Source organism: Schistocerca serialis, chromosome 2 (assembly GCF_023864345.2).
Source record: "Schistocerca serialis cubense isolate TAMUIC-IGC-003099 chromosome 2, iqSchSeri2.2, whole genome shotgun sequence".
Classification (NCBI taxonomy): Eukaryota; Metazoa; Arthropoda; class Insecta; order Orthoptera; family Acrididae; genus Schistocerca; species Schistocerca serialis.
In genome coordinates, this window is record NC_064639.1 from 131675868 (window position 1) to 131689747 (window position 13880).

At 45.9% G+C, this 13880-nt stretch overlaps 1 protein-coding gene across 2 annotated transcripts in view; it reads left to right on the top strand.

Moving 5' to 3' along the window:
* The window catches only part of LOC126455462 (uncharacterized), a 252901-nt gene that overhangs the window by 143271 nt on the left and 95750 nt on the right, over nt 1-13880 (top strand). For both annotated transcript variants that reach the window (XM_050091213.1, XM_050091211.1), the window contains exon 4: nt 9638-9728. In XM_050091213.1, coding sequence (XP_049947170.1) covers nt 9638-9728 — 91 coding nt within the window. The remainder of the gene's footprint in view (nt 1-9637; nt 9729-13880) is intronic.

Here is a 13880-nt window from a genome sequence, read left to right on the forward strand (position 1 = left end):
ACAAACTGACGCTGACTTGGCACGAGTATAAGTAAATATTGTGTGTGATTCTTTACTATTGGTTCTCTTCAACGCTTCGAACGCCAATGGTTCAAATGGTTCAAATGGTTCAAATGGCTCTGAGCACTATGGGACTTAACATCTGTGGTCGTCAGTCCCCTAGACCTTAGAACTACTTAAACCTAACTAACCTAAGGACATCACACACATCCATGCCCGAAGCAGGATTCGAACCTGCGACCGTAGCAGTCGCGCGGTTCCGGACTGAGCGCCTAGAACCGCTAGACCACCACGGCCGGCCGAACGCCAATTTCATTGTACAATTATGTACAGGTTGTAACACGGTAGGTATTGAAGGAATTTTGTGTGTTCTCTATCGGTTCTATTTACGTAAATTACTTTACAGTCACTCTGTTGGTCGGATCTATCAACTCACTCTGTGTCGCTGTTAGAAAGCTCGCTTGGTTTCTTTGTGTATCGAACAATCAATTTTTTTCTATATGATTATAATGCCTACAAAAAAATTACAGAATAACTTTTTTACTGATACATCCCCTCCAAGGAAGAAAAGGTAAATGAACACCAAACTAACACTACTGTGGCCTTGTAACATGGGGGTAGAGTTTCAAATTTGTAATCTGAAGGTCGTGAGTTCGATTCCTACTCGAACTACGTTTTTTTAAACGTTATTTCTTAGACTTTTAATGGTTATTGAGTGACAATTCATGCTACAAGATGTGTTTTAACACGTGTACCGAACCCTACATCTACATCTACGTACTTCCGATTGGCGACTCTCACTTGGCTCTATAGTCTTGGCTATTCACATTCCTGTAAATTATAATTGTCGTGTGGATATTCAGTTACCTATTTTGAATTAATTTTTGCTGTTTCAGTAGAGTACCTAAGTATTGACATTTTTCTGATTTTCTGTGGTATAGAGTTCCTAAAAGTGTGTACAGTGTGACGTGTTTTGCCAGCATAAGAAAATGTTATAAGATCGACACACACTTAAAATGCATTATGTGGGGTCGGAAAGAGACAAGAGTTTGCCAATTTCAACGATGAATATCCGCAAGGAAAAATCTGAAATAGCATCATGTACTCTGAGATACATTAAACGAAACTTCTTTTTCTTATTAATCAGTTGTCAATGTTTATACAGCATCATAAAATACAGCTGTTGAAATTCGGCATACATACACACTGCTTCGGGATATTTCCATTTGCTCACAAATTTATTAGCGCTATATAAACATAGACGAATGGCTTTTGTTGTACTTATATACCGAGTATTGAGGTAGAAGATCTGCTTTGGTCTCATGCGTCAAACATGCCTTCTTTTATTCGTGAAGTGGCTAGCTTTTTGCTTGCGCCGCTACCTACTTGCACATCCCGCGCGCAATATGGTAAAACTTAGCTGCCACGGGCCGATTGGCCACTCTCTCCCTATATAGGCTCTCTAGCCACAGGTAACATCGAACGCCAACTGTCCCGTCCTTGGCGAGAGCCTCCAGTTAACTCCTCCAACAAGGATAAGGCAGCCAAAACTCAGTACGTGCCACAAACCAAGACGAGAGCGCGGAGGCGAGGTACTTGCAAATACTCTGGCGCGCCAGCAACGCCACGGCTCACTGTGCACTCGCTGAACCCTGTAGTGTAAAATGCGTCTCACCACTCCATAAACTATTGCCTAACCACATGTCATCAACTTCGGACCTAGCCAGAAACCGAAGACCAAATTCAAGACATTGCTACGAAGGATGAGATTTCAGCTGCTGCACCGTCTGGATCTTGTACAGCTACCAGTGTAAAACAGACTGAAAAACTTTTCGTACTGTTGAGCATGCGACGGGCGAGCACTAGCGCTACCCAGGGCACGTGCTGCATGGCCAGTTACAGCAACAGCAACTTCGTCGATAGCTTCCACTAGGAAGGGACACCTTCCTCTCCCAGGTGCCACAGCAAGCTCACCCGTGTTTTCGAATTTCATCATCATCTTCTTTAAATCACTTCATGACACCGGGCATCATTCGATGATACTTTCTCAATGCAGCACTGTAATTGCTGCTATTTACATAAAATTGTTTCACCAACAGAGCACAGTGTCTCTTCTCGATAGCCATGCTGTTCACACACGTTACGGCTTATCGAATGACAGTGTGGACGTCGTACGGCCGTATAAACAGTGTACAGCTCTCGAGTTGCATCTGGTGGCCAAAATTGGAACTAATTTTTTCCAGTGTAAATCGGTTCTGCATTACACAGGGTATCCCACTCAAACATCCCTGATTTCAAGGACCCAGGAGAGAAAAAGCACAGTAGATACGTCAGTGAAAAATGTACCACATTGTAGAGCATCTCATAGAATTTATATTCACGCGTCAGAAGTCCCAAGTATCGTCGACGGAGTGCAGCACGGTCGCATAAAGTGAAAGTGGCGACTCCACAACAGCGCGCGCAAGCAGAAACAAAATCGCCGATTACTGTGCAAAGAAATTATCGTCGTGTGTGTGAATGTGGTCCACCTGATATGGAAACAATTAAGTAATGGTATAGGAAGTTTCTGGCAATAGGAATTGTTCTGAAACATTCTGGTGGTGCACGTTACAGAGTTTCAGAAGAGACAGTGGAATACATCAGCAAATCTTTCTCAGAAGCCCACGTAAGTCAATTCGTCAAGCATCTAGGCAACTTGATGTATCTCGTTCAACATTGCATCGTGTAGTTCACCAGCGTCTTCGTGTGTGTGCTTACAAAGTGCAAATTCTGCAACATATGACGCCAAACGACAAACCACGCTGACAATTTGCTACAGATACGCTGCAGCGTATTGATATGGATGCCAGCTTTCTGGAAAGCTGTTTATTCTCAGATGAGGCAACCTTTCATGTATCAGGAAGGGTTAATAGGCATAATGTTCGGATTTCGGGTTCGCAAAATCCGCACATTGTCATTGAACATGTTCGTGATAGCCGTAAACTAAACGCCTGGTGCGGGATGATGTACAACAAGGTTGCTGGACCGTTCTTCTTTGTGGAACAAACAGTGAATGGGTCAGTGTATCTGGACATGTTGGAGCAATTTGTGCACCCTCAGATACAAGACTTGCAACGCAACATCATTTTTCAACAAGGTGGAGCTCCCTCGCATTTGTCAACGGCTGTTCGCAAGTTTCTGGATAGGAAATTTCCCAATCGTTGGATCGGACGTGGAGGAAGCATTGCCTGGCCACCACGTTCACCCGACATTACACCGCTTGATTTTTTTCATGTTGGGATTCGTGAAGGACCGCGTGTATGCGACCAAAGTGGACGATATTCCTACGTTGCGACATCGTATCACTAATGCGATTGCAACAATAACAGAGGAAATGTTACAAAGAACTTGGCAAGAAATTGAATATAGACTCGATATTTATCGTGCTAGGAATGGTTCACATGTAGAGATGTATTGATGATAAATGAATAAATTCTCTGAGATGCTCGACAATGTGCTGCGCTTGTCGTATCGGCTGTGGATTTTTTTCCTGGGTCTTTGAAATGATGGAGGTTTGAGTGGGACACCCTGTGTTATCTACCAAATTTCGCCGTCATATGGTAATCACAGCGCACACCGAACCTCTGAGTACCTTCCGAAAGCCTCGCGCTCGCCGTGTTGTCTGCTGTGCAGGTGCTTGCGGAGCCTTTGTGTAGTGTGGCTGGCAGCACGCCAGCAACGCGGCCCTCCGCTACAGCACTCTGCCCGTCACTAAGTTATTTTAATCAGAGTATAGCATGTGTAATCAAAACGGAACGTGATTTTGTTTTCAACACGTAATTCGCTGGTATTGTACGCGCCCGTGAACCATACCTGTATCAGAATAACGAAGCGATCGACAGCTAATTGTTTACGGGATAGCTACCATCGCAACAAATAATTGGACAACGAGCTTCATCACGCCTTCTGTTGTGTTCGCCATTACCATATCGCGCTCTGCAGTGCCACTGTTGCCGCAGTTAGTTGTAGGCAAAGTGTGGTCTCATAACGAATCATTTACATCCTTTGCTTTGCTTCTCTATGCGCTACCTTTGCTTTGTACGACAGAATGTCTGAAACTAGTTGCAAAAATGAGCAAAAACGTGGTAAAGATAACATCATCCCGCTAAGCAAAGCAAATACACGGTGTCCATAAAGGCCCACTATCGCTCCAAAAAAATCGTAACTGGGAAACTACTAGAGATAAAGCATCGAGGGTTGTTGTAAAGCGTTATCAGCTATTCCCTTTGGCCTGGAGTGCATCAGAATGGCGGCACACCAGGAGAAGGATCAAAGTGTCATCTGGCATGAAGAATCCAACTCTGTGACACTGGCACTCCAGAATTGTCGACGCCAGAATGGGACGGCACCACAGGCATAAAACTAGCGTAATGAGGTGGTTCAAAAGCCTTAAAGAGAATGATCTGATGGAATTACATTTTCCTGGAGACATATGAGTCTAAACTTTATCTTCGACAAGGACAGAAGCTGAAGCAATGCATTAAAATTTGTGCCAGGGCTGGAGTTTGAAGCCAGATGTTCTGCTTGCTATTCAGATGTGCTAACCACTATACCACCATAGCTGCACGGACTACTACGTTGCCCTTTATAACACAAACTTCAACTCACACCTCCAGCCCATTTTCCCCTTCTTGAAGAAGTGAACGTCCGTCTGGACCTCAAGTACGTGTTGAAAGTGCAAGCTACATTTCAATGCAGCCTTCAGAAGTCAACCCTTCATGTATCACACAAACTGCTGGACGAAAGTCCAACTGTCCATTAAGTGTTAAATACGCGGTTACACGTTTCTGCATACAAAATCAATGTTCCAAGCACTGCAGCCCAGCAATCGTTCTTTGCAATAGTCATTCGCGTGTTTCATGCTAGCCTGCGTAGACGCTGACAGTGAATATCTGAAACCGTGCCTGTTTTCAGATGAAACAACTTTCCACATTTGTGGACATCTGAATCGGCACAGTATTAAGATTTGGGGTTCCTTGAACATACGCAACACACGTGAACACATTCATGATAGCCCGAAATTCAATGTTTAGTGCGGCCTAATGCATTATGGGGGAAGAAGCCCATTTCTTCCGCTAAGAAAACTATAACGGGAAATGGTTACATGGACATGCTCGAACAGTTCCAGCTAGCAGAGACCGAAGAGCTGCAGTCGTCCGTCATTTTCCAGCATGACGGTGCACCCCCACATTGGAATTTTAATGTGCGGAATGTGATGAATGACAAATTTCCAGAGAAGTGCTGCGACGCCAGGCCTTTTTTAAACACGTTACAACACCAGTATGTACTACAGTAATGAAGACTTTCTATCATATGTGGAAAGTACTAAGCTTGACCTTAATAGGCTTCTTTTCCAGAGGGGCGCCACAACAAAAATTTGAGTTAACTCCAAGGATTGTTTTGGTTAACTTTCTGCAAGTTAGGAAGTTGAGGGAGACGAAGATTATGTTTTGTGCCTCTTAAACATAAAACTCCTTGGCCCTTTTCTTTTCTTTTCTTTTTCAAATTGCACGAACTGCAACTCTCTGGTGGCAACTCTCAATATATCGATCGGTGCCTCACTTTAATATTCAATGACTTCCCAAAATTCACCAATAAAATTCGGTTCTCGAATCAATTCTCCATGAGGACGACAGACTAAATTAAAGTCATACATATTTTTATTATATTCCAGCATATCAATATTCTTGGTTGGAAACACGTCAAATTTCACACTTATCGATGTATGTTTTCACATCAGAAGTCATACACTAACACAGATGTTCCTAGTATATAATGTAGACAAAATCTGATTTCAAACGTGGTATTTTTCCGTTTCCAACATAGCTCTGCATAATTACAAAATATTTCAACAATAATTTTCATTCATTAATTTGACTTAAGTCAAAGGCGATAACACGCGCCGACAAGACCTTCTCTCGCCCTATGGTCTTCGCGCGGAGGTCAACAGCGGCAAGCTCATGGTTGCGGCGGCGTTGAACATCCTGAGGACTGCAAGTTATGACGTCTATACTCGACATGAAACAGAATACAGACAGAACATTGAGTATTCAGTTCAAACAATTTTACTTACAACAACAAAATTTAACACTAATGCTACTTGACATAGGTCACCTTATCCGAATAATATTGACATACCTGCCAATTGAGCAGTAGGATGTGGTGTAACTATCTGAACTTTCTTGTCACACCGCAGTGGATGGGTCGTGACGGTCCTATCACGTGACTCCCGCGCTCTTCTTATGGCACCCCATTAGGCTACTTGCTGTGGGGTTAGGTGAAGGATCGCATGTACAAAACACCAGTCAATGACATTGCTACACTTCGTCCACGAATCAGTCAAGCAAACAGGAATGCTGATGCTGGAAGGCTCACTCATATATGAGTAGAACTCGAATATCGCCTTTATGTTCTATGAGCGACTACTAGAGCAAACATTGAAATTCTGGCATAAAAAAAAAATGACTTTGAGGGCGGCTACTTCTACAAGAAACCACGATGTTCTGCCTGTTCTGCCTCTAATAGTTTCCAAGCTGTGATTTTTTTAATAATAGCGCGAATTTATGGACACCGTGTTTATCATGTCAATGGGGAACGTGTGAATGTATCCTTAAGAGACCGGCACAGCTTTTGCTTCTGCAACGGTGGGGTATCCGATATTCAGCGCGAACTGACAACATCGCCCCCTTCCAATGTTCGACTGACAATCAGTCGGCCGTTATGATAGAGCTACAGGGGTTGGACAAAAATATGTAAACACCACGAGAAATCCACGCTTCTCAACATAAAGGCAGATGCTAGTCATGGCTGCGCTGTTTGACCACGAACGGAACCTGTACAGTATCCTCAGTACGTTCTGTGTAGTTGTCAGTGATTATGTAGGAGCCAAATGAATTGGAACATGGCCACATTGTTGGTGCTCGTATGTTGAGTGTTTATGTAACCAAACTAGCCGAAGTGTTTGAAGTTTCAGAGGCATACGATGCCTCTGAAACCACGATGTTCTACCTGTTCTGCCTCTAATGGTTTCCAAGCTATTATTTTTTTTAATAGTAGCTCGAATTTATGGACACCGTGTTTAACATGTCAGTGGGGAGCGTGTGAATGTATCCAGAAGAGAACGGCACAGCTTTTGCTTCTGCAACCGTAGGGTATGCGATACTCAGCGCGAACTGACAACACCGCCCCCTCCCCACCAGGGAAAGCCGAAAAACATCATCCGCTAAGTAACAGCGGGGACGGATGTGCGTGTTGAGTGATCGTGACAGACGGCCGGTCATTGGAGGGTATTCTGACGAAAAGTAAGACGACAGCATCTGCAAAAGTGACTGCAGAACAGAATGTCACCCTCGCGAACCCTGTTAGCATCAAAGCAGCATGAAGACCGCTCCATAGGCAGGGATTTGCATGGCGAGCTGGGATTCCAAAACCACTCATCAGTGATGCATTTGCCCTAACAGGAAAACATAGAGCCGAAGCCATAAAATCTCTACCATGGAGCAATGGAAGAAAGTCATTTGGCAGGAAGAATCTTGTTTTGCACTGTTTCCATCTTCTGGCAGACCTTACCTCCCAAGAGTGAAACGTAGTGTTGGTTCGGTGATGATTTGGGCAGCCATATCTTGGTATTCCAAATGCTCCTTGGATACTGTTCAAGGTCTAATTTATTTATTTTGTAAGTAGGCTGTTTAGGTTTTTATATTGGTAACGCCACGTAGAGCTCCGTATGAAAATCACTGGCTGTGCTGTGTGCAGTCTCTGGCTGGTTGGCATTGTTGGAATATTCTCTCTATAATTACGCTCTCGCAATAAACAATAGCTACACTAATTACACAACTACAAGAAAAAATCAGAAGATTCCAGTGAGGTATCCTCGGCTAAGGGTCGACATATGAAACGTCCCCTTAGAAAACTTAGTGAATTACTGTGCTGATAAACCTCTTACGTTATTTGATTTTCAAACAGCTGAGCAAAACTGAACGTACACATACATTTCTCTCTTTACTTATTCTGATCATCACTAAACTGACATACAATATTTTTAGCGCAACGCAATCTGACTTTCAATAATCCCTACAAAAGAATGGCCCTGACTAACAATAACCTATACCTTTCATGAATCACTTACCTCACAAAAATCTTCGTTACTCAAACTACTGCAATACAGCGAGCACCACTACTGCCAGCTAAATAAAAGATTCTAACTACTGAAGGCACTAACTACTGACAGGCATAGTTAGCAAATGAAAGGTTTTGATAAAGAACAAACAATGTATTTACCTTAATAATGTTGAAAACTCATCATATATATGTATCAGTTCGTGATACTCAATAATACAAATTTACTCTTTCTGATAGACACACGTCCAGATCGTCCGCTCTAAAAATTCTGCTATCTCTCTCCCCACATCCACCACTGCTGGCGGCTCAACTCCAACTGCGCAACGCTACGCACTGTTCACATCCAACTGCCCAACACTACAATAGAGAATATTTCAACAACGCCATCCAGCCACAGACTGCACACAGCACAGCCAGTGATTTTCATACAGAGCGCTACGTGGCGTTACCAACATAAAAACCGAAACAGCCTACTTACAATTTGTTTATTCGTAAGGCTGGGGCTCCCTGTCGGGCAGACTGTTCGCCGGGTTCCGGTCTTTCGATTTGACGCCACTTGGGCGACCTGCAGTCCATGCGGATGATAGGTTGATGATGAGGACAGCACAACACTCAGTCCCTTGGGGGAGAAAATTGCCCGACCCAGCCGGGAATCGAACCCAGGCCCAGAGGATTGACAATCCGTCACGCTGACCATTCAGCTACCGGGGGCGGACAAGGTCGATTTATTTCCAAGGCTTATGTGGCCGATTTGGCTGATGAGGTCCATCCAATGGTAAATTTTTTTCCCACCATTCCGCTTCCTTAGCTGAGCAATCTGTACGTCTGAGTGTCACGCACCGGGCCCGGGTTCGTTTCCGATACGGATCGGCCACTTCTCCACTCAGGGACTGGGTGTCGTGTTGTCCCCGTCATCATTTCATCATCATCGACACGCAAGTCGCCCAGTGTGGCGTCAACTGAAAAGACTTGCGACTCGGCGGCCGAAATTCTCCGGGTTGGGACTTCCAGCTGTCTGTGCCGTACGGTGATTTCATTTTCATTTTTGTTCACAAATGGTGATGCTATGTTCTAATGGCTTGCATCGTCCAGGACTGGTTTTGCGAGCACGAAGGTGGATTGTCACATTTCCCCTGCCTACGATTGTCATCAGATCTCAATATTGTTGAGCCTTTGTGGTCTACCGTGGAGGGAAGGCTGCATGATCCACCTGCATCATCGTTACTGAACTTCCCACTGTAGTATAAGATTCAGTAGAAAAACATACAGGCCTGTATGTTCCCACTCCGACGCGACTGGGAACTGTTTAGAACGCCAAAGCTTTCCCTCCACCGTGTCAGGCATGGCAATGTGTGGTGTTTTTGTCGTTTCCACATCCTTGTCCGTCCCCTGCACGATGCGCAGACCGCTGCCCGCATTGCGGCCGCCGCCACGCTGCAGCCCACAGGTCATTCAGTTGGTGACGCACCTGTTGCAGGCGCGGTGAACCAGTACCGCTACTACGGCGGCGCCAACGAGCGGCGACCCGACGGGGCGGAGGGTGCCTTCGCACCACCCAGCAAGCGCAGGTAAGCCAGCTCACCTCTACTCGCCGTCCAACTGCATGTAGGGAAGCGTAGCCACGGCGGACTCTCACTACACTGCTGGCCATTATACTCTGTCCAGTAACAGCTATGCAGCCACCTGTAAAAAGCCTGAATGACCAACCTTTGCAGCTCGAGGCGTGCAGGAAGAGAGTCAGTGTGGTTCTGGAAGTTACCGACAGGGATGCGGAGCCTTGCCGACTCCAGCACTGCGCTAGGTTTCTCGGCTGATGATCCACAGCGCGATCGAGGTGGTCCCACAGATTCTCTATTGGATCTGGCGGCCAGTGGAGAGCGGTAAACTCTTTCTGAGGCTCTTCGAACCACACACGTACACTGTCAGCTGCGTGACACTTTGCATTGTCCTGCTGGTAGATGCCATCGTGCTGCGGAAACGCGAACTGCGTGTAAGGGTGGACATGGTCGCCAAGTTTAGATATATATTGTGTTGAGCCACTGTGCTCACCAAAATTACGAAATCAACCCCGGAATGCCACGAAAACCTTCCCAAACCATAGAGGACCCTCCCGGATGCAGGGCGTTTACCTTCAGAAGCTTCACGCCGTACACGTCAAAGGCCATCTGCTCGATGGAGCTTAAAACGTGATTCGTCTGAAAAGCCCAGCTATCGCTACACAGTGGACGACAAGTTGCGGTACTGGCGTGAAAATTGAAGCCTTCGTTGTCGATCAACAGGAGTCGGTGATGGTGCATGAACTGGCCACGCCTTGCGGTGGTCCGGCCGCTGTGGCCGAGCCCTTCTGTGCGCTTCAGTCCGGAACCACGTGGCTGCTACGGTCACATGTTCGAATCCTGCCTCAGGCATGGATGTGTGTGATGTCCTTAGGTTAATTAGGTTTAAGTAGTTCTAAGTCTAGGATACTGATGACCTCAGATGTTAAGTCCCATAGTGCTTAGAGCCATTTGAACCATTTCAACCTTGCGGTGGCCCATATGCAGCAGCGTTCGCTGAACGGTCGTTGAGGAGACACTGTTGGTAGCCCCTCGGCCCATCTGGACAGTCAGTTGCTCAACAGTTACACGTTCATTCGCCCATAAACATTCCTGCAGCCGTCGTTCACTCCTGTCATCTATGGTCCAAATGGCTCAGATGGCTGTGAGCACTATGGGACTTAACATCTGAGGTCATCAGTCCCCTAGAACTTAGAACTACTTAAACCTAACTAACCTAAGGGCAGCACACACATCCATGCCCAGTGCAGCATTCGAACCTGCGACCGTAGCGGTCGCGCGGTTCCAGACTGAAGCGCCTAGAACCGCTCGGCCACAGCGGCCGGCGCCATCTATTGTCCGTGGTGATACACAGTTGCCTCAGTGCTAGTTTTGGATACCGCCATTTTCCCATGCACACGGCGACGCGCAAACAATTTAAAAACTTAGCTGTTCCGGAAATGCTTGCACACTGATCTCGAAAGCCACGATCATGCCATTTCGAACGACAAATAAATCGCTCCATTTCCGCATTGCGACAACGAATGCACTGTTTTCCACGTCCCCCAAGTTTAATGTACCCACTACTGCTAGTACTGCCACCTACCCCCTGTGTGTGGTTATTGCACGTTGCCATCGAACGTAGACAGTGGCCACATTAATGTGCCTGGACGATGTACCTGCAGCACCCTTACGGCAGCACACAACAAACGTCTAACTGGCATGAAATGTACTACAACCTTCGATATACAAATGATCAGCATTTCAGCAAAACTGCTCAAAGTAGATATGAGGGATGCCATTTACGTTCTTGTATAAGGTAAGACTACACAGCGGGTTTATGATTCAGCCATGGAATTTGCATGCTGGTTCGTTGGTAGATGATCGTGTTATGCCATGTGTAACAATTGATTGTCGCAGTATTATAGCGCTGACATTTATCGCTCTGCAATATTCTGTTCACCTTACTCGCGACACCATGAGTCTCTTGCGAATATAGAATCGATCGGTTCAGAAGGGCAGTGTTCAATGCCAAGCATGACCGCAACTGCCCCATGTGACTAGCGCTCGATAGGATAGCCGTCTTGTTAGCTCAGCCATGCAGGAACATGCCCCAAAACATTATGACCACCTATTTAATACCTTTTTTGTCTGTCTATGGAACGAAATACATCACTGATTCTGCATATCAGTGATCCGATAGTTTGTTGGTAGGTTTTTAGAGGTATTTGGCATTAGATGTCTACGCGCAGGTCATGTAATTCAGATAAATAAGGGGCCGCTCATTTGCGTACACGGTGATGGCGCCCGATGGCGACCCAGATGGTTTCCGTTGGACTTACGTCAGGCGAATATCGTCGCCGAGACATCAACGTGAGTTCACTACAACGCTCCCCAAACCACTGAAGTTCGGTTCTGGCTCCAATATACGGACAATTATACTCCTGAAAGATGACATGGCTGTCGACAAATACATCAAGCATGAACGGTTGCAGCTGGTTGACAGATGTCAACCTGTTTTCAATTACTACCACAGGTCCCCTGCAAGCGCAGGAGAATGTCTCCCATAGCATAACACTGCTCCCTCCAGACTGTGTCTGTGGAGTGCTGGACGTTTCGAGCCGCCGTTCACCTCCATGACGGCGTTTGTGGAGACGACCATCGACCTTGTGCAGCAAAAATGTGATTCATTCGAAGAGCCGACACGTTTCCATTGATCGACCTACGAATCTCGATGGTCCCGTGCCCAGTGCAGTCGTAACTGACGATGTCGTTGTGTAGGGGTGGTCTGCTGCGGAGCTCCATGTTCAACAATGTACGATGAACGGTGTGCTCAGAAAAACTTGTGCTGCACCAGTATTGTGATCTTTCTGCAGAGATGCCACAGGTCACTACCTATCCTTCTACACAGAGCAGATAAGCCTCCGAACCCGCCGTTCTGTGACGAGTCGTGTACGTCCAACTATTTAGCGCCTAGTGGCAAATTCACTGCCGTTCTACCTCTTTCAGTTCACGACATAGCACGTGAACATTCGACCTGCTTCGCCATTTTCGAGATACTCATTCATACGCTCTGCTTAACAATAATGTGCCCTTGTCAAAGTCGCTTATCGCAAGTGATTGCTCCGTCCGTGTCTGCTCTGCTTACATACTTTCGTTAACGCGTCACGTGCCCGCAAAACCACCAGGCACTATGCAACGTCGCGATCGCATCAAATCTGAATTAAAAGTGAGGAGCTGTCGAGGCTAATCACCGTATTCTTCGCCACGAGATGACTTACATAACAATGCTGCCACAAAAGACTTTGCTGTCGTATCAGACTCCTCTACCGGAAACCCATAGATTGCCAAGGGCACAAACTACTTGTGAAACAGTCATAACTGCTCAGCACATTAGATTTTCTGCAGCACTGCTGGAGTAATTAAATAGCGCCAAAATCGTGCACACAAAGAAAAACTAATACTTATACGGGTGAGAATGTCTTCCACGAGTAATGAATGTGCTGGGTAGGGAAACTACGAATGTAGTGTGTGGACATATAAGGTGAGAATGTGGGTCTCACGATAGGCGTGCGCCAGATAGTCCCTGTAGTTGCGCTGTCCTCTGTACCCTCGGTGGCACAGATGGATAGAGCGTCTGCCATGTAAGCAGGACATCCCGGATTCGAGTCCCGATCGGGGCACACATTTTCACCTGTCCCCGTTGATATATATCAACGCCCGTCAGCAGCTGAGGGTACTGATATGTAATTCTAATTTCAAACAAAAACAGGTTACTCACGAATCACACAGTAGACGCCAGCATAGGGAAGCTTGAATCAGCACGAAGATATCCCTTTGCTCCTTAATGCGGCAGCACACAGTCGCAGCTGGCTCGCAGTTCCGTATTCGACGACATGCGCTGCCTACCTGTCTAGAATAAATAAAACACTCTTTGTCTGCTTCGGTGCAGCAAGACGCCGATGCCCTACACTGCCGGACGGCAGTGCGTGAACACTGCCTACTCTGCAATCTTCCTCAGACGATTTTAAAAAAACTATTTGTCAAAAAAATTGTTTCTTTTACATTTCGAAGTCTCATTCGTCAGTTCATACTAAACTGCATGGCATATCGTTAGTGGTCAAAGTTATTGTGATATTTCGAAAGTAAGTAACTCACTGCACGAAATTCAGATTGCAGTGACGA